We start from the raw sequence: 21,333 nt of genomic DNA, 5'->3' as shown, positions 1-21,333 counted from the left end.
CACAAAATAATCAAAGAGACAACCGCTTGTCACCTTTTAATTTAGTAGACTTAACAGAAAGAAAACTTAATTCAAAAACTATATACGAGTGTTTCTTATTTACAAAATTAATGCATTAAGAATAAGTAAAAAAAAAAAAAAAAAGCAGCAGAATAATGTTTTTTTTTTTTTTCTTCAATGAATTGTAACTTTCTTACAAAAATCGTTCTCATACTCTTTTATTCAAATTTCACCAAGTGTTCAATAATAATAATAATAATAATAATAATAATAATAATAATAAACATCATTTGTCCCACAACACTTAAAAGGAAAAAAAAAAATAGTCTTAATAGGCTAATTGTATATATACCCTCAATTGTTTATTGTACCTCCTATGTGTGAGTGGGTGGGTGTACCCTTTATGTTTAACTTTTTTATGTGAGTGAGAGGTACATATAATAATACCCTTAATATATAATAAAATTTCCTTTATTATAGTTTTTTATTCTCTAAAAGAACAACCGAAACTTATTCATTAACTTGGTGCACCATATAAACAGGTAAACAAACAGATGTCTGTGGCACCAAAAGAAATCACAAACGCAAAACAAACATCAAAACCAAACAAAAAGCTAAACAATTTGTGAAAATGGTTGGTGTTACTTTGGATAGTGAAATCATGACTAGGATAGTCATTCGTTTTTATTGCAAGTTAACCTTAGGAGCTCCTAGTTGTATGGTGGAGTTATAGGACAAATGCCTCGTTTAAGTTAAATTCTTCGGAAGATGATAGCAAAGGTTCCTGAAAGTTTAGCAATATATGAGCACCCCATTCTAAGATAGTATAATCAATAAACATTTAGTTACATAGAAGAGAAGATAATGTAAATTAACAACATTTTGTGAATATTGAATAGACATCGATGCCAAATAGGACAAACAATGCAATATTTTTGTTGCGCCCAAAAATGTGGAACAAGGTGGGGGCATGGACTTGCTCTTGACTGTACAAAAGACATAAAACACTTGTCATCCCCATCTTAAAAAAAATAGTCATAGAATGTTTGTCTAATCCATTGTTTTAACTATCTACAACTTCCTAATCCATTGTTTTAACTATCTAGTCCATTGTTTTAACTATCTACAACTTCCTAGTTGATTTCAACATTTGTTTCAGAGGTAAATTTTCAGGAACATTTTGTCTCATAAAAATTAGAATGCTCTTATAGTTAAAGATAAAATTACTGGTTCTATTTTTTTTATTTTTGAAAAGAAAACTTGCTTCTCATTATTACTAGTTAACCACTTGATTTCAATTTAATAGATTCCCTATGTTATGTTATAGCATTTTGAACTACCTACCAGTTAAACACTTCAATAAAAGCCACATGTCTCGTAAAAATTGCATTTTTTATGGAGATTCGAATGCCTTTCTACTCAAATCCAGTCACAATCATCAGTTTAGCTTTTAAATGTAAATCAAATTATTTTCCAACATAAAGGTGTCATAACATAAACATTTTTTGAAGGTAAAAGATCCAAAAAGTTTCAAATTTGGAACAGAAAACTGCCGTGGTTGAATCACTAAAATTTATAAGCGAAAATTGGGACATCAGTAGGTCATACAAATGAATAATCGAATCTAACCTGTAGTCTTTCACGGTGAAACAGTCCGCTGATACTGAAATTTTTTTTCTTGGCTGCCAATATATTATCATGCATTGAAGACAAGACATTAGCATAAGTAGCTTTGGAGTTCTCCGAAAATGCTTTCCGAAAAGTGTGCGTCATAGCACCTTCCATTTGCTTTCCTGACTCTGAGAAAGCCTGCACAAATTCGGATTTTATATTTGATTAAAGTTATTAATCATGTTATGATTAAACAAACAATTATTTTTATTCAACAGCACATTTAGACAATAAGCTATAATGGTCATTTATTCTCGTTCAGACTCTTCATTCAGTTAGAAAAGTCTTTTGCTAATACAACACTTAATGCAAAAAGGCCTTGATAAAGAATGTGAAGAAAATAAAAATTCCCCATAAAGTCCTAACTTGTCACAGATCTTCCATGATTTTTCCTTCCATTTTCCTTAGTATGCCATTACTTTCTCAAATAATTTCTTAGCCTCATTAATTCATACAATACTTTATGCATACTGTACTTAATGGGAAAAAGAAGACACGGGTCTTTAATATCAAAGCCAAAGATTAAAAAAAAAAAAAGAATAACAAAAATAAAAAAATAAAAACTAACATAAACCCCCAAAAAGATAGAAGATATCATAGAAAAAGAAAGATTTACTCACAGATGTATCTGCAGCAAGTTGATTATCTTCACACGCACCGATAGAAATGGCAAGCCCGCCATTAGTACCTTTATACGCACCAGATGTGGGTTTGTTATCTGACCAACAATGCCTGCCAAAGAACCAAAAATGCACTTTAAACTTCAGATATCAAGACATGTGGAAGTATAATGTCCCTAGAAGAAGGAATATTGTGATGCCCAAACTTGAACTTGAGGCCTCACTTATGGATTCCCACCTCCTTAGCACTAGGACAAGTATTAGCATGGGGGGACACTTTCAGAATAGAGTAATTTGTACAAAAAAGATATGGTAATAGGGCGTACTTTTTTGTGCTATAGACATGTGGTAGGTCAAGTATTGTTCCACTGTGACAAGCATCTATCATGGCATGAAGTTTGACGCCTTCCTTGAGTGGTCTGACAATGGTGTCATTGATTTCATTATCAATGATCATTCCTTCAGTTCTAAAATCTAGAGGACATATTGTTTCATCAAACCCATCAAGCTCATCATCAAAAAAATCAGGCTGCCTTAATCCATGACCCGAAAAATAGAACACCAGTGAGTCGCCTTTCTGGTTGTCCTTCACGAGCCACCTCAAAGCTTCTTGGATATTTCTTTTTGTTGGATGAGGGTGTGACTCCATTTCTGCAAGTTCTTTTACTATGTCAGTTGTAATGTTCCAATGAAAATGGTATAGAACTACCGAAAGAAATGTTTTAAAACAACCACTTTTCATGGAATTTGCGGTTTAAAAGGGGTAAATTTGGTATATGCCAACCTTAGGCGCTCCACAAACCACAAACCGGTTCCACAACCAACATGGGGAAGGTAAATCACAAATTTCCAAGAGGAACAAATGTGATGCCCCTGAGATCTCACTTATGGATTCTCACCTTCTTACGGTGAAGCCAATCATGCAGGGATAACGTACGAGCATTTATGTATACAGATTAAAATAAAAGGATAGGAATACCTGCGAGAATGTGGATAGAGGCACTTGGAAACTTAAACTGTGTCATTAGGAATTCGCGCATTTTGATCACATCATAGTTAGTTCCTTTGATGTGATATTTCTGCTTATCGTAACTTACAGCACAAAGAAGTGCACGCTTCCCTTTTATCGTTTCCCAGTTTCTTATTGTGTCAAGAGTTGACTTCTCATGGCTACTCAGAGAATTAGGAATCGTGCTGCTGCTGCTGCTGCTGCTGTGTCTATGTCTGTGCAACATGTTTCCGATGCAAACATGCAGTCCCTTGTTAACGCAGACAGACTTACCACTTTCTGGTTTTGATTGTATCTGTACGTCTCCATCAACTGCAACAGCTTCTTGACATTTAGGGCAGCAGATACTTTCAGTTACTGGTGATGATGACATTTATTTGAACAAATTACAGGCTACGTTAGATGAACTAAAGGAAGATAATCTGTAATCTAAAGTCTAAATGGTGCTACTCGAAGCAATGAATGCTTTAACGATTGTAATACAGTTGTATTTATATAACCACTAAAAAGGAAGCAGCCTGATAGGGAACCTGATACGGCAACATATCTCATTGTTTTTATAACTTTAATGGGGTATCAGATTCTCATTCTGTTCAAACATATATAATTAAGTTGTCGATTAGGAAGGAGATAGGCACAATCAAGGTACTTTACCAAGTGCATGATGTGATCATAAGAATGTCTGTGGATCCTACTGCTATCGTACTTTTTAACATTCTTGTTTCTGTGTGTTGGTCTTTCATGCGTCTACACCAGCTGATAACATACAGGCTACAGAATGATCTGGAATTGACGCAAAGTTATACAAGATACGATTCGTTGTTACAATATATAAAACCTTGGAATATCTTTTGTTGGTAACTATATCGACCGCTATTTTTATTCTCTGAGCACTACGTAATAGAACATTAAGTCAACCGATTTTTTTAAAATACAGACCATATAGTGGTAAAATGTCAACGATTCAAGTTCTATTTCGATTCAAGAATAGCTTCAGTTCTGCACAAACAGTACAAGAGAGAAGATACAACAACAAAAATACAAGAGGTCTTCTAGATTTTCAAACTCTCATAATTCAACTTTTTTTTTTTTAACAAAAATTTAATATACTCCTAAACACACCGTACCAAAGGTCTTTTAGTCTAAAAATCAAGGTGATTCGATCCTTATGCGAAAACTTTGTAACTTAAGATATACGTCCATTTTGAAAACCAGAGTCACTCTACATATAGCCTGAGTGAGAACAATTACGGGTTACACCCCTATTTTCCCACCTAATTTTTCGTATACTTAGAGCATCTCATCTACATTTCAACCTTTACATAGACTTTTTTTTCACTTTGTTAGACTACTTATCATCACTCAATAGAAATCGAGTGTTGAGTTTATTTTCTTTTTCCTAATGAGGTGGCAAGAGTTTGAATATCATTAAAGTGACAGGTCCTAGATTGGGTTTTGAACTGGATATCAAGAAAAGTGATCCATATTTGGCCTTCTTATGATGGTAAGAAGCTTCGTATGGGTTTGTTCCGTGTTGACAATGGTCGGCCAATATTGTGGGTGAGCCTTCTTGGGGGAGGGGGCTGTTAGTAGAGACGCGAGTTTTATTAACGGGTTAGCCATGAAGAAAGTTGTCAACGTTGTTGTTTTGATGTGCCTTCTTCCACAGTTCCGTGACCCCCTAAGAGTGAGTTCATTTAATGTCGATCTTGCATGGGCATTGTCAAACTATTCTTTGGCATGATGACATGCCACCCCATTCACATGGAAGAGGTGGCTTTGTTCATTGAAAATGGGTTACGTGGTTTGATTGACAACATTGTAATTTGTGGGGGTCCTTTCTTTGGGGACATTTAATGATGACTTGCATCATTACCCATTAGGTTTGGTGGTTTGGGGTTGTACTTAGTGGTAGAAGCTTCCCCCTATGCTTTTATGGCTCACGGGCTCAATCGTGGGTGTTACAAGACCATTATCGTACGAGATAGAAGCATATGTGGTATGGATTCTGATTATGTTTGTGTATTGGCGAGTGCCTTTTTTAGTAAATTATCCAAGACATGGAAGTTCATTTCAACTTGACTATTAGACAGAAAGCAGATTTTGAGTGTCTTCATCTACCACATGCTCAGGATTTTCTTATGATTATTCCTACTGATGGTCTTGGTCAGCATATGTTGTAACGTCCATATTTTTAGGCTAAGCATTATGATGATGTAATAGCTATGATCAACAATTGTAACGTATTTTGAAGTAACGAAGAGGAATTATTTGAGTATTATGTGATTTATGTGCAATATACGTGCTTATAACGATGTAATAAAATAATAGTAAAAATATGCTTCAAAAATAAAATATTAGATGGAACCAATATCTATGAATAAAGTTGAAGTAACCGTAACAAGAATTTTTGGGATATAAGGAACGCTTAAATCCGACTTATAACGAAGAAGTTATGACCCATCGAAGTTTTGCTACAAAACCGGCACGACATTGTGTATCGTAAAAAGTGAGTTTGCGATAAAATACTTTTTAGCCTTAGTGAACTAAACGAAATTTGTAATATACGTTAAACCGAGAACGTACATAAAAAATCATTCAAATCTAACTTCGTATGAGGAAATTATGATTTTTCTAAGATTTAGCACAACAGTGCACAGCCCGAAATTCAAATTTTGGATCGCACGATTTTTAGCCAACACAATCTAAACAAGAATCAAAGATTTCATTAACAAGAACTTAACAAAATAAAGACAGATGAAAACGGACATCGAATGACAAAGTTATGAATTTTTAACGGATTTTAACTGTCTAAGTCTGTTAAAATATAACTTTCAAAATAAATTCAAAATTAGCTCAGGAGTCTAAACGAAAGTTGTAGATCCTGTTGATACCTACGCGTTGATATAAAGAACTTTAACACGTAGCCGAATCCGGACTGTCCCTTGCTCCCCACGGTTTCGCATTGATTGATGACAACTACCCCCCGTACGCTCAGCATAGCACTTCGGACGCCCTGTATACTGACTACGCCCAGCGTACTCCGAAGGTACGCCCCACACACTCGCATTCTACAGCCTATAAATAGATGCAAAAGAGGGAAGGTAACGACTCCTTGCTTTGAATTGCTCTGGAAAGGCCCTCAAACTCTGGATCTACTGCAAACCCTTGAATCCCCAATGGTTCCTTCCTTCCTTCTTTCTTCAAATCACCCAAAACTGGCAAGAAACTTGAATGAGCAATAATGGGGGCTTAGGGTTTCGGTTTCCAGATGAGAGAGGTTATATGGAACCCTAATGGAGAGAATAAGATGCTTAAATGGTGCCCAAAGTCCCGGATTTAGGGTTTCCTTCTTCAGACCGGACTCGCCAAGTCCATGAGGCTGACTCGCTAAGTTGATCACTTACCCCATCCCCGGATCCTGCTCCGACTCGACGAGTTAACCATTTGACTTAGGGTTTTCTTTCCTTTCTTGGTCTTTCTGATTCTGGGTGCTACACAGATGTATGCATAATTACTAGTGTGATATGCAAACTAACATAAGAGAAAGCTACTAATTATGCATCATTACTATATTTGTGGGAAACTGATAATTCTAAGATTATGACTTTGATCAATAATTCGGCAGTTATGTCAATCGGCACCCAATTGGCAAAGTATGATACATCAAAAAAATTGAGACAGTTGGATAATTGTACACTCAATCTAACTTTACAAAACAATACTAGTTGGAGATGAAATTTGAGCCCTCCAACATAATATTATGAGTACTCATGAATTTCTATGTTACTATGCCTGAGTTAGGTCCTGTTTAATAATTTCTGTCTAGGAAAGTGTTGTTTAGGAAAGTACTGTATGAGAAAGTTTTCCTGATTGGGAAAGAAACCATTGTGTTTGATTGTACATCTAATTGACCGTGTTGAATGATAAAAAATGATAATATTACTCTACTATTTTATACTGTGATGGATGAAGTTGTTAAATAATTATACAAAACATACAAAGTGTCATACAAAATCAAAATTAAACAATAATCATTTAAAAATTCAAATAGAATATCGATTAAGTTGTTTTTTAGTTTATTATTTTTCAATTGATGTTACATTGTTATTCTTTCTAGCAATTTTTATTTTTTTATAACTCAACTTATGATTCTTGACCCTATTTATATCCGATAGTGGTGGATGGATGAAAGTTTTTAAAATATATTAGAATGATGGTGGTGTTGTCCAAAAAAATTAATTCAATAAAAATGAATTATAAATAGTAACTAAAAGAAACTAATAACCCAATAAAGTAATATATATTAATATATAAATATTATATATTTATAAATAATATTTATTAATATATAATAATTTAATAAAAAAAGAATTAATCCATAAAAAGGAAATAAAAAAGAACTATTTAAAAGAAACTAATAATCAAATAAAATAATATCAATTAATACATAAATATTACATATTAAAAATAATATTTATTAATATATAATAGTTCCAATATAAAAGTAATAATTCAATAAAAAAGAAATTAAAAATATATATATTTAAAAGAAATTAATAATCCTAGAAAGAAAGATGCAGGGTTTGTGGCACAATTGTTTTTCTAGCCTATTCAACCAGAAATATATGGTTTTAAAGTGAAAAGTTTTTTTTTAACATCCGCCACATGCCATATTCCACTAAGAGTTCATATTTTTGTCGCATCTAAGGGTTGATTGGGATTGTTTTTTAAGGTGAAAATTTTTTTTTTAAATAATTTTTTGATTTTAACTTTTAATGAGTAAAAATAAAAGTTAGTTTTAAAAAGTGTTTGCCAAATATTATTTGACTTTTGAAACTAATTTACATTGTAAGAAGGTAAAAGTCACAAAAAAAAAAAAAAATCATGATTTTTTGTCTTTGAAAAACCACTAATTCCATCTTATTAAAAAGTTATTTTTAAAAGTTTTTATAAATGTCATACATCTTTTTGAATTTTTCACTTTTTGAAAAAACCAAAAATCAAAAATCACACTTTTTAAGCAATCCCAAACATCCACCGAATAAAAAGAAAACTTAATTCTTTGGGTATTTTTTGAGTTATTTGAATTTATTAAAAACACATCTGAATAACAAGAAAATGAAACTCTTTTGGTGGTTTTTTGAGTTATTTGAATTTATTAAAAAAACGATCGATTGAAACAAATGTATATTTTAGAGTAAATTACATGAATGGTCCCTATGGTTTGGGGTAATTTGCGAGCTTGGTCCCTAACTTGTTTTTTTAACTCGGAAGGTCCCTACTATTTGTTTTTGTTACACGCTTGGTCCCCACTATTTGTTTTTGTTACGCGTTTGGTCCCTATCTTAACTAAAAATACTATTATTTAAATAGAGAAAAATAGTGGGTTATGTAAGATAATGTGAGGAGATGGGGTTGGAGGTGTGTTTATTTAAATAAATTAAAAAATCAATGAAAAAAATAGTCTTTTTAAGTAAGACAGGGACCAAGCACGTAACAAAAGTAAATAGTAGGGATCTTCCGAGTTAAAAAAATAAGTTAGGAACCAAATGCGCAAATTACCCTAAACCATAGGGACCATTCGTGTAATTTACTCTATATTTTATTACAACCATTGTTTGAAAACATTGATATTTCACATGATCATGTTGGTATTAGTATAAACAACTACAATATAAATATAGAAAAATAATTTAAAACAAAAATTCCGACCTGCCGGATTCGAACCAGCGACCTAAGGATAGCTATGATCACACTACAGTCCTCCGCTCTACCAACTGAGCTAAGGTCGGAAGATGTTTGATTTATAATAAACAAATTAATAATCAATATTAGTATTTTATCATTTTAGTGCAAAAAGAAACAAGATATTTAAGTGTTAAAACATTAGTCGTGTATTTGATTTAATATTCAAAACTCAGTTTAGTTGATCGATTTACAAGTTGCAAACAAAATAACATGGCTGATTGAAAGGTATATCGATCAAGTATTATCTTTTTGTCAATAGAAATTTGGGAAAAAATTGTTTATTTATGTATTCTTATATCATATTTTTATTTTCTTTTAATGCAATAATAACGTTCAATTTTTTAATAAAAGACTTGTTATTTTACAATTTTACCCAAATATTACTTTAAAGTTTAACTTGATAACACATTCACTTTTAAAATATACACAATTGTAACAAAAAAAATGCTTTTATGTTTGAAATCTTATGGTATTAATCCGTTTTAACTGTATTAGAAAACAGACATTTTTGAAGATGCAGGTTGATGACATAATTGATAAAAACCCCTTAAAAACACTCTAATGTCTAATTATATACACATAAATAAAATGTTAACTCGTTACATCCTTTTAACCCAACAACCAAAAATGACTTATTTGCCCTCATTCAACCTCGTTACATCCTTTTAACCCAACAACCAAAAATGACTTATTTGCCCTCATTCAACTTCAACCTCCTCCGCTTTTCAATTCTAGACATATTAGCCGCCTCTCTCAACCCACTGAGAAACGCCCCATGCATAGTCGCCGGATAAAGTTTATTAGTAGCTTCTCCGGCGAAGAAAACTCTACCACCTCCGATGTTCTCCGCCAGTATATCATAATCATTTCCAGAAGCACCAATTCCAACATAAGAATAAGATCCATAAGAAAACTGATCCTGGCCCCACCGTGTGCATATTGCCTGAAGTGGGTCCGGCACTGCTATCCCTTTCGGATTAAAAATCCCCTTCAAAATCTCCATAACTCTTGTAACAGATTCCACCGGAGACATCTTTTCAAACTCAATTGCAGCTTCTCCGGCCACCAGGGCAACCAGAAGTGGCCCACCGGAGACAGATGAGTAGCTGTAGAATAAAAAGAACTCACCTCTCATACTTGATTTATCAGATAGATGACCGAATGTATCAATCTCGCCTCCCCAGAAATCGTAAGGAAATAAGATGGCTACTTTGTTTAATAACCCGAAACCTAATCTATCGATTGCGTCTTTCTTTCTTTCAGGAAGATCGGGGATGAATTCGATTGATTTCTTCTTTAGCACGCCTAATGGAACTGTACAGAGAACCATATCTGCGTGATAATCTTGTCCGTTTGCAGAGATTGAGACGCCATTAGATCCATATTTGATGCGTTCGACTGTTTGATTGTAGAAAATAGGAAGGTTTTCGGATAATGCTCTGATGAACAGATCGTTTCCTCCTGGAATGAAGCAATGATCACCACCCATTTCAAACGGATCATCTTGATCCCAGAAAACCATGGAGAGATTTGACATTAATGTTGCGTTTGCGTATTCTAGATTAGCTAAGTGCCAATCTAGGAGCATTTTCTCTTGTGGGTCTTCTGCTACTCTGTAAACCTGTCGGAAAGCTTCTAGAGCTGTACCTAATGGAACGTCAATGGATTTTGCTTCTTCCATCATTGATTGCCGGAGCTTGCAGACTCTATCCAGGAGTTTATTGAAGGAAACTTCAACTTTTGAATCGATTTCAGGGTTTACAGTTCTTCCATTGGGGAGATAAAGAGGGCAAATGTCTCTAACTTTGTGAAGAGGAAACCCTAGTTGTCGAGCTAGAACTCCAAGGGGATTGCCATTGATTCCGGTGAGTACACTGCCGCCTAGATCTGCTGCAGCGACACAATCGCCACCTGACATTTTCTTCGTGCGAACACGACCGCCTGGCCGGGATCTGCCCTCTAGAACCACGACTTTAAACCCTAGAAAAATCAATTGTCTTGCTGCTACTAATCCAGAGAGTCCGGCGCCGATTACGATAACATCACCTCTGGAAACACCCTCGGGGGGTTTCAATTTGGCTTCCTTCACGGCGGCGGCGACGCCGAAGTTGATGTAACCGTGTTCAAGGAGAAACGAGTACGCAGAGTCGACAAGGTTTGTGTGTTCGAGTCGGATCGCCTCCAGTGCATGATCTCTGGTTAACCAAACATCAACATTTGAGCGCCACAGGGCGAGAATGTGGTTGCGAACGACGATGTAGTTTGATTGCTCAGTTCCGCCGATTGTTTTGACGACGTTGGCTTCAATCTCCTCTTCAGTCAGCGAATCGGCGGGGAATCCAACGGAAATCGCGATTAGACCCTCGACGTCGAGATCTGATGATATTCTCCGTCGACGGCGAGATGATGGGTCGTCGTCTTCGTATTCATCTATATCTTCTGTTGATCTGTTACCGGATTTGTGGCGGATAACGCCCAGGCCTTCTACGGCGGCGGCGATCGATATCATCTCTGGGAACTGCTTCTTTCGACGGCGACGTTTTCGAGGTGCAGGTAGGCCATCGGTGTTAACTGCAGCTGGTTCCATAAGTTCAACAGACTCACCGGTGGTTTGGAGGGTTGAGTACGGCAAGACGTTGTCTGACGCCGTACCGGCAAGGGAAGGAGCGACGGTTGGGGTTAGGAGTGAGGGAGGATGGCTGATTTCGAGAGAAGTGTCATCGTCGCCGGAGGAGCCATTGTTGGGGTTATCGGAGGCGTCGGCTCGGGATTCCGTCGTTTCCATGGCGGTGTCCATACTTACTATGAGACTGAGTGCAGCACGGCGGCGAAGTGGCTCCGATAAGAGAACGATTGTATATACCTCAATAGTGTAGCAAAAAAAGGGTTAGGCGCATTTATTTTATAAAATAATATATTTTAATTTAATCTTTCACATATAAGGTTTTATTTTGGGATGGGCTAATGTCATAAAAAAACCATCAAATTTTTAAGAAATTTTTTATTACATCACATAAGTTTATTTTTATGTCCATAAAACAGCACATTTGGACAAAAATTATCATAATTGGCCTCTTTTCAGATTTTACCCTTCTATTGCATTAAGGGGTGTTTGGTTATAGATCAACACATGTTAGGGATGTTTGGCATTAGGGGATGTTCTGGCGACCTGCAACTTCCAATGACATTTCATGGTCCTTCTCTTATCGTCGGCGACAACCAATCGAGAGGAAAAGGAATCAACAACGGGGTGGATCGGGAAAGTACCTTCGGTGCTCGCCTGCTTTGTAGAAGAAGAAGAAGAAGAAGAGAAGCAGGAATCAAGAAAAAAACTTCAAAATAAAGATGTATCTCAATAGAACCAGGATTGGATCTTTAGCTTGAGACCCATTGACCACCAGTTAACACCCTCTCCATTACCGTGCCCACCACGACCACCATCACTCTTAGGTCACTACCAAACTACCACCACCCACATCTCCTGAACAAAGCCTACACCACCGCCATCATAGCTAAGCAAACCCCTAGCCTCTGTTTTTAGACAAACATAATCAATATTTCAAAGTATGTTCCCTATAAACCCTTACCCCTTTCTGTTCACCCGGCCCATGTATTCAGACCCACCCAACCATAAATGACCATCATCGAACATGCTAATGGACACCTCTTCAGATATGAGAAAAGCTGAAGGAAATGGAGAAACACAGAAGATGGGGTCTGCAAAGGTTTGACTCTTTTAAATTAGTTTAACACGTAAAAATCGTTTCATAATTTTCATAGCTTCATCTAATTTCTAACATTCATAATGGAGAATCAATGGATACACCAGAGTTGTAACGACCCAAATTTCAAGTCCAAAAATTTCATTTTAATTAACTGACTCATAAAAACATTCATGAGAAAATACTGTGAAATCACATCATCTCATAAAACAATGTATCAAGTCTGAAAACCCAAGTCATAAAATTAGTAACCTGTCAGAGTACAATCCCAGAACATCCATAGTGCGGAAACCAAAGAGTGTGGGTATGATGTGCTGCTACCGCGCCAGCTCCTTCCCCTTCGCTGAAGAGGTACCTGAAACCAAAATTGTAACCTGTAAGCACGAAGCTTAGTAAGTTCCTCCATCGTACCACATACCATACAATCTGTGACAACCGTCAATTTTTGGTCAAGACAAAGTCAACTGAAGTCAACAAGTCAAAACCGTTCGACTCAATTTGCCTGTGGGTACTAGAGTTTACGTTATGTAATTTCTAAACAACTCTCTATTCTAATGAGAGATCATAAATCGAAAAGTGCGTACATCTAGATCTGCTTAACCTAAAACGGTGGTACGTGGCGAGCCAAACCGATAAAACAATGTTGCATACTCATCGGGAGTGTGTAAGATCCTTAAACAAGGCTTAACAGGGTTTACGAACCTTGCATTGCGAAGCTGGACACTCACAAATGTCACACACGAAACCTCTCTCAATCGTTTTCACTCTATCTCTCTTTATCTAGAATCTCTCCTAAATCTCTCCAAGCATGTCAAATCTCTCCCAAATCTTTATTTGTATGAGAAATCTCTCCAAGAATGTGAAATCTCTCCCAAATCTCTCTTTGTATGAGAAACCCCTCTAAGTATGTGAAATCTCTCCCAAATCTCTCTAAGTATGTGAAATCTCTCCCAAATCTCTCTTTGTATGAGAAATCTCTCCAAGAATGTGAAATCTCTCTCAAAAGTTCCTTAAAGTTTTTATAGTCTTTCGGGCCATCCCGACCCTTAACCGGGTCAAAAACGGCTTAAAACGAAGTAAAAACGAGTAAAATAGGCTTAAGGACCCGAAACCCCTCTCAAGGAGCCGAACCCTCCTAAGGACCCGAAACCCCTCTTAGGAACCGAAGGCATCAGAAGCAAAGGTCAGAAGCGAACTAGTCTGAACCGAACCCGAACCTCGCTCAAGCCGAACTCGAAGGCTGCTGAACCGAACCCGAACCTCGCATAAGCCGAACCCGAAGCTACTGTTCATTTCGGTCTATTTCGCTCCTGATGCTTCGGACCGAGCCTCTTTCTCGCTTCTTGCTGTTTCGCGTCATCTCGCTTCGGCCCAGCACCAGAAGGGACCGAACCTTCGGCCCCCTTATGAGAAGTCTCGCTGGAAATTCGTTTTTTTCCGGTTTCGACTACGACTTCATTTTAACTTCGTTTTTCATCGTTTTAACGCGGGATTTTCACCCAAAAATTTATTTTAACATATAAGACCCCTTAATTAATGATTAATCACGTTTTTTGGGATAAAACCTTATCCAAGAAGAGTGGGTGAAGTACAAGAGGTGGAGTGTTGACTTTCCTTTATTCTATGACACAAGCAACCTCCCACACCCATTTCATGTCATTATTCCCCATCAGTCCATACCTAGGTCACTTCAATGTCCTTTCCACTCATTTACCAGACATTTCCCACGTTCTAAGCGATGGAACATCCATCCTCTCTCTTCAAACTTCTTTCATTTCCTCTCATTCCTCCATCAAGAACAAACTTCATTTTCTCTCATCTTCTCTCTCTAAAATTCAAGATTCAAGGCTATACTCCAAGCTTTTCTTCTACTTTTGGTAAGTATTAACATCCTCCATATGATTATTTCACTTCCTTCTACTCAATTCATAGATTGCTTACCCAAATATCGTCATATTGGTTGTTAGCTCCTCAAATCTTCAAGCATCTCCCAAGTGTTCTTAAGTTGAACACTTCTTTTCTCCATCATCCATCTACTGAAATCACTCAAGGTGAGTTCATACCCCTGTATTTTCATGTTTTCTTAAGTTTTAAGGGGGGGGGGGGATACAAGTTAAAACACCAAAAACATAACTAAACTTTGCTAACAGCTTTCATCAGAAAAGTTGGACTCCATTCACGGACTGTTTTGGACAACTTAAACATTTTAGTTTTCAAAACTGTATTAGGTGCAAATATCTCAAGTTCTTAGTTTTAAAATGACTACTTGCAAATCTCCATACGATTTTTCTACAATTTATGGTTATTTTTACAAAATTGCCTATCATTTCAAACATCAATCCGGACCAGTCTGTGATTATGGAATTTTTCACCAAAATTGGAGGTCATTAAAAATCATGATAAAAATATGAGTAAACTAGACACATTTTGGGAACTCTCAGAATTTACGGATTTAGTTTTCGACTTCGTATGATTTTTCTATGACTTTTCTAAAACAGCGCAGAAAGGTTAAAAATTATTTAACAGCATATAACTTTCATAACACTTTGTATTATGTTGAGCAAAGTGTATAACAATAAGTTCTAAATATTGAATGTGTTTCCTTGTTAGTTTATCATCATAAACTGAAACTTAGTCATTCATGATAAAATTATTCATTCATTTAGAACACGTATATTAAGCTATAATAAGCATAATTTATGGATTCATAACACTAAAGCATTTTCATAAAAGAGTTCTTATACATTACAAACGTTTTGGATAAACTATAATAGGTATATTTTATGTATCATTTACTTCTCAAACTTATTTACCAAAGGTTTTCATTTTAGTTCACGTAAATCTGTTAATGAATAAATTTGTGAGTCATTTGCTTCGGGTTACATCCAAAGTAATCAATTCTAAAAGTCTTGTAAATTGTAACCAGAGTCTCTTGTAGGGAGAACGTGATAGTTGTGTATAGATCTATATTGGGTTTGACAAACCCACACCAGAGCTGCTTGCAACAGCTAGACTGGCAGGTCTGTGGTGACAAGTGTCATTTCAGTTCGCGACGCCTGAAGAATGTCGCAATTACGAGGCCGTCAAAGTCAAGTATGGTTATGATAGCTCACATGTGGTATTAAAAATTCATAAGATTTACGGGTTCTAACTTCAAATTAGTGAGTTATGTCGATTTAGCTCACTGAAATTACTTTAAGTATGGAAAAATACTTGTACGCCTTCATATTAAAAAGGGTTTTATGTCGATTTAAAATCACTTTTTATATCAATAATTACAGTTATTGCTGTATATTTTCAGTCTTAGCATTTAAGACTACACACCATTCATTACGGGAGTTTTCTCAAACCAAGAAAGGGTTTTTACGCCAATTTGAAACCATTTTTATATCTTTAAGTATGACAAATACTTGTTCATTTTCGGTCCTAGTATTTAGGACCACATAACTTTTATAAGGAAAATATTGGATTTTTCTTGGTAACATACATCTCTTTACAAAGATCGATTTTCAAACTCTTACTGTCAAAAGCTTATGAACTCACCAACCTTTGTGTTGACACTTTTCAAAACTATTTGTATTCTTAGGAATTCAGTGAAACAGGAAATCAACAGCGTTTTGAGGATGGGACGATAATCGTAAAACATTCATTTTGTATCATAATGTTAATTGATTTGAATCATGTAAACATATACTTTGGTGTAACTTTTTCAATTATATTTATGATGGTTGTATTTATTTTGAACACTATTATACTCGTTGTTGTGATATTCTACATGAAGTCCTCCACCCCGGACGTTTCCCCCATCCTTGGTTTGGGGGTGTGACACAATCAAATAGCATACATACTGTCGATCAATTCTGGGGTGCCCGACCTACCCGGTACGGCCATTCTGGGGTGCCGACCTACCCGTACGACCATTCTGGGGTGCCGACCTACCTTTGCGGCCATTCTGGGGTGTCATCCTACCCGTGTCAAGCCATTCTGGGGTGCTGACCTACCCATGTCAAGCCATTTTGGGGGGCTGACCTACCCATTAGTCCTAACAACCGACCCTCAGGGACTATTCCACCCCTACTACTACTACTATCACATATATCATAACATAAACATACTATCAGACATATATGGGGTATCCGAACTACCCTTCGGTCCTAACAACCGAACTTGGGGACTATTCCCCTCCTACTACCACTATCACGTATAACATATCATGCCAACATATAAACATGTCATCACATACTGTCAGACATATATGGGGTGTCTGACCTACCCTTCGATCCTAACAACTGAACTCTACTACTATCACATATAACAACACATCATGCCAACATATAACATATCAGGTAGTAGAAAACCTAGATGATATCACAAAGACAATCATCTAATCATACAACTCCTACTGTTGGGTCGGCATTGTGGCGGTAGACCCACCACTACTGGAAGGTAACTCACTTCGAACAAGTAGTTGCTGATAATCTGTGGGGGAAACCTCTATCTGCTGCTGATCCGAAAATCCTTCGGCTATAATCCCCACAAACACTCAGTCAGAGACTGATATCTACTCTTGGGTAAAATGACTATTTTACCCCCAACCAAGTCCAAGTCAACGTCAACTGCCAGTTGACCCGACTCGTTGAGTTGGGCCGTCAAATCGTCGAGTCCCTAACCCTTTACCCGTCCTTATCCACGACTCGACTCGTCGAGTTTGGCAACGACTCGCCGAGTTGGGCCGTCAACTCGTCGAGTCCCTAACCCTTTACCCATCCTTATCCACGACTCGACTCGTCGAGTTTGGCAACGACTCGATGAGTTCATCCTCTATATGAACATCGAAAGAACCTTCATCCGACTCGCCGAGTTGTATGAACAACTCGTCGACTTCACCTTCATCTGATGAACAAGTTTTGGCCTTGACTCGCCGAGTTGTATGAACAACTCGTCGAGTTCATCTTCAACCATAAGGAGATTGCCTTGGACTCGCCGATTCTGTTCTAGCACTCGTCGAGTCCTATGAACTCCAGGTCTCAGGCTAAGTCAAATACATTGGGTCACTCCTTCGGACCTTCTACAACCCTTCTAACACCCAACTAAGTTCTTTTGACCCTCAACATACATGGGAATTTATGACTTGGACTCATCGAGTCCCAAGAACGGACTCGCCAAGTTGATAACGTCCACACCCTAAATCCTCGATTTCTGATGTACAACCTTTGACCAAAAGATAGATCCAAGCCCCTAAGCTTGATCTAGGACGTAAAGTTTCAAACTTTACGTGCATGCATGGGACTTTTGAGCCTAAAAGGCTCGAAAATGGCTCTTATGTTGCATGGGACCTTCCTTGGGAGCAAAAGCAACCCAAATCTGCCTTGTGACTCCTCCCAAGACTTAGATCCGAAGTCTTGACCCCCCAACCATGTTTACAATCATGGTTGGCTACCTCATATGGCTTAAAAAGCCCTAAATCTTCCCCGGAAAGGGATCTAACAAACAAGCAAGAAAGGTACAGACTTTATATCTTTCAAAGACTGCAAATGATGAACCAAACTTGAATCCTTCAGTCTCCTCTTGATCCTTCTATGCTCTTCCTTCTTCCTTGAGGTCAAAACCCACAAAAAATCACTCCAAAGCCTTAGATCTTGCACCAAAACACTTAGGGTTTGTTATGGAGGGTTTATGGGAGCAATAGGGACGAGTGGTGGCTGAAAGAGATGATTAAATAGGGTACAAGCCCTCAGATTAGAGTTTTTGTCCAGTCAGAGCCTACTCGTCAAGTCCGGGACTCGACTCGACAAGTCCATCACTTAAATCCCGCGTCCTGTCCCGCTTCTACTTGGCAAGTTGGTCCTTCAACTTGCCGAGTCCCAAGCCAAAATTGCAAAACTCTAAAATGAAAATACATACCAAGAACCAGGTGCTACAAGAGTGATTATCGATTTATAGGTTATTGAATCATATATTTTTTTTAAATCTAAGTGGGTTTTTATTTTGAAAGTAAGAAAGATTAATCTTTGAAAAACAAGTAATGATTATGGATTCTCATAGGTTCTGTTAAATTTGAGCTTTGCATTATCTACTTTACAATAAAAATTGAAAACCCATTTGTTGCCTTTACGACCTGAGGTTGGACATTAAAACTTCTAGGATAATGTTTTCATCATCTGATTATCAATCTTCAGAGTCTTGAATTCATGCCCTTAATTTGGAAATATAATTTCTTGAAGAAATACAAAAGGCATCTAAAATTTATGTTGTATCAAGTATTGGGGACAGCTGAAGTGGTCAAGTGTGTATCGTTGTAGGCTATGATAAAGCCTTTAAGGTATTTTGTTGTTCATCTCAGTGTTCTAACAAAGGGTCGTCGGAAGTTGCAGGTCGCCAGAACATCCCCTAATGCCAAACATCCCCTAACACGTGTCAATCTGTAACCAAACACCCACTAAAGCCATAGAAGGGTAAAATCAGAAATACGACAATGATGACAATTTTTGCCCAAATATACGGTTTTTGTGGACATAAAATGGATTTAGGATATAACCGAACATTTCTTGAAAGTTTGAAGGTTTTTATGATAAGATTGATTATTTAAAACTACGGTTAAAAATGTCCCTCATGATTTTTTTCTTTGTTTATTTTTTGCTTTTTAGGGTCACGTACTTGTATTTTACCTTTCTAATAAATGGATGAACCATATTTTAAGCCGGTTTATCGGTTACAAAAAGTTTATTTGTCTTTTTAATTTTCTTTTTAAAAGAATAATCCATGATGTTTTTTTTTTTCTTCTAAGTCGGTCAACCCTTGCTTATTTATCCTACTCTTCTTTTTTCTGCTAAAATCGCAAAAAGTCACCCCCTTTTCTTTTTTATTCGATCAAAGCCTCCTTCTCTCTTGTTTTCCTTCCGTTCGTACTACACAATCGTTGAGTTGCTTTAAAGTCGACAAAAAGGAGCGATTTTGTATTTGAAACCCAACAACGAGTCTGAAAAGGAACCAAAATTATGGAAGAAATTTCTGAAAACCGGGTCAATCTATAAAGATGATTTCGTTGAAAAATATCTAAAATCTATAAATTTGTACAGAATCCAAGCTGGTTCTATATCGTAAATATAGCAGAGGGTCAGAGGCTACATATCATCACTAGCATCGACACCTCCGAGAGCTCCAATTGGAGTGCTTTTCAGGTACCCAAATTTGAATGAATTTCTGATTTCGATCTACTTTTTCCATGAAACAGTTCATTAAGAAAGGATTAAAACAATTGTAAAAAAAAAAACTTAACCGCTAAGTTATCTTACAATCTTTCTAACTTTCTATATAGTATACACGCAATCTTAGTCTACGAAAAGTCGTCAATTTCTTGATTTGGGAGCGAAAATGAGAGGTGGGTTTTCGAATATGGAAAAAGATAAGCACATAAGCGAAATCTGTAGCGGTTTTGTGGGCAATTTCTTTGAATCGTTGCATGAGGAGTTCGTCGCAAATGCGTTGGCACTCACGAGCCGTAGGGATGTCTGTAGATTATCATTCATGTGTTTTGTTTTCCGATTTGCGGCGGAATAAGACATTGTATTAAAGAAGTTATTGCCTCCAGAATACCAGCAAATTTTGACGGAGGTGGAAGACGGCGACAATTCAGCCAAGTGTGGTTCGAAGAAGGAGATGTATCTTTGTCTTTGCGATCATCTAGTCATCATCGGTGGTGGAATCAAGAATGAATCTTTACCTTTTCTTTATAATTTTACTTATTTTATAGTAAATCTTTACTAGAACTTGGGAATTCGTAATGATCCACCGACTTTGATTATTTTATGTCATACAAAATTGATCTTTTTGGATTTAATCATTTCTTAATGAACTGTTTGATTCCATTATCCCTTTCTGTTTGAAACAGTTGGACGCTTACCAAATGTCACGTGGTATATCAATTAGGAATGGATTTACCGATTGATCCCTTTATATTTTTGATAATTGCCTTTTAAAAGGGTAAAACATAAGTATGTGCCCTAAAAGACAAAAGAAAATCACGAGACTTTTTAAATCAATATACTAAATATCATTAGGCTACAATGACAATAACCTTTAAAACTATTTTATATTTTTTATAAATATTTATTAACTTGTTTAGAATTAAAATGAAATTAAAAAAAAAACAATTGAATTAGTTATCCAGTACAATATTTATTAATTTATCTAGAATCAATTTTTTTTAAAAAAAAAAACAATTGAATTAATTATCTAGTATAAAACGGAATAATTAAGGGAAAGTAATAGGATTATGGACACCAAAACACTTTTATGTTAAATAGTCACTAAACTAAATTTTTATCACTTAAACCATTAAAATAGGAAATGACTTGTTGGGGAATTTTCTACAATTAAAACCGGTTAACGTGCTGACGTGGTCAAGATGATGGCACATAGACAAAAGAAATTGTTGGCGTTGGTTGTTTAGTCGGTTCAACAAATACGATTGTGGCAAGGGTTTGAAGATATTAAATCCATACACATCATTCTCGCTCCAAAATATCAGTCAGTCATATCCTCTTCATGTTCATCCCGT

At 36.4% G+C, this 21,333-nt stretch overlaps 2 protein-coding genes and 1 non-coding gene across 5 annotated transcripts; all 3 read right to left on the bottom strand.

Annotated features, from left to right (window-relative positions):
* Positions 1-284: 284 nt before the first annotated feature.
* LOC145018725 (metacaspase-1-like) lies at positions 285-3,748 on the bottom strand. 3 transcript variants are annotated; one of them, XM_078976581.1, is made up of 5 exons: positions 3,271-3,748; positions 2,618-2,951; positions 2,292-2,403; positions 1,630-1,809; positions 285-784 (listed from the first exon to the last, which is right to left on the bottom strand). In XM_078976581.1, the coding sequence occupies exons 1-5, from the start codon at positions 3,671-3,673 to the stop codon at positions 728-730; spliced, it is 1,086 nt and encodes a 361-aa protein (XP_078832707.1). In that variant the 5' UTR covers positions 3,674-3,748; the 3' UTR covers positions 285-727. The 3 variants fall into 3 exon arrangements, with proteins under 3 accessions (XP_078832707.1, XP_078832705.1, XP_078832706.1); XM_078976579.1 differs by lacking the exon at positions 285-784 and adding an exon at positions 821-986; XM_078976580.1 differs by lacking the exon at positions 285-784 and adding an exon at positions 825-986 and having other exon boundaries at positions 2,618-2,942.
* Positions 3,749-9,009: 5,261 nt separating this feature from the next.
* On the bottom strand, positions 9,010-9,095 carry TRNAY-GUA (transfer RNA tyrosine (anticodon GUA)). Its single transcript is given in 2 exon segments — positions 9,010-9,045; positions 9,059-9,095. It is a non-coding gene; the product is annotated as a tRNA-Tyr (tRNA).
* A 489-nt stretch (positions 9,096-9,584) lies between these two features.
* Positions 9,585-11,939, bottom strand: LDL1 (LSD1-like 1). The gene has a single exon (XM_078976578.1). The coding sequence runs from the start codon at positions 11,846-11,848 to the stop codon at positions 9,740-9,742; it is 2,109 nt and encodes a 702-aa protein (XP_078832704.1). The 5' UTR covers positions 11,849-11,939; the 3' UTR covers positions 9,585-9,739.
* Between the last annotated feature and the right edge of the window lie 9,394 nt (positions 11,940-21,333).

This window comes from Lactuca saligna, chromosome 9 (assembly GCF_052625555.1).
Source record: "Lactuca saligna cultivar CGN05327 chromosome 9, ASM5262555v1, whole genome shotgun sequence".
In the NCBI taxonomy this organism is placed as follows: Eukaryota; Viridiplantae; Streptophyta; class Magnoliopsida; order Asterales; family Asteraceae; genus Lactuca; species Lactuca saligna.
The sequence above is the reverse complement of the archived record's forward strand: the minus strand, read 5'-3'. Positions and strand labels throughout refer to the sequence as shown.

Coding starts and splice junctions, on each gene's coding strand:
- LDL1 (XM_078976578.1), bottom strand. CDS start 11,848: ATGGACACCGCCATGGAAACGACGGAATCCCGAGCCGACGCCTCCGAT.
- LOC145018725 (XM_078976579.1), bottom strand. CDS start 3,673: ATGTCATCATCACCAGTAACTGAAAGTATCTGCTGCCCTAAATGTCAA. Junction 2,952..3,270: donor CTCTATCCACATTCTCGCAG/GTATTCCTATCC, acceptor ACATAGTAAAAG/AACTTGCAGAAATGGAGTCA. Junction 987..1,629: donor TTCACCGTGAAAGACTACAG/GTTAGATTCGAT, acceptor TCTTTTGTACAG/TCAAGAGCAAGTCCATGCCC.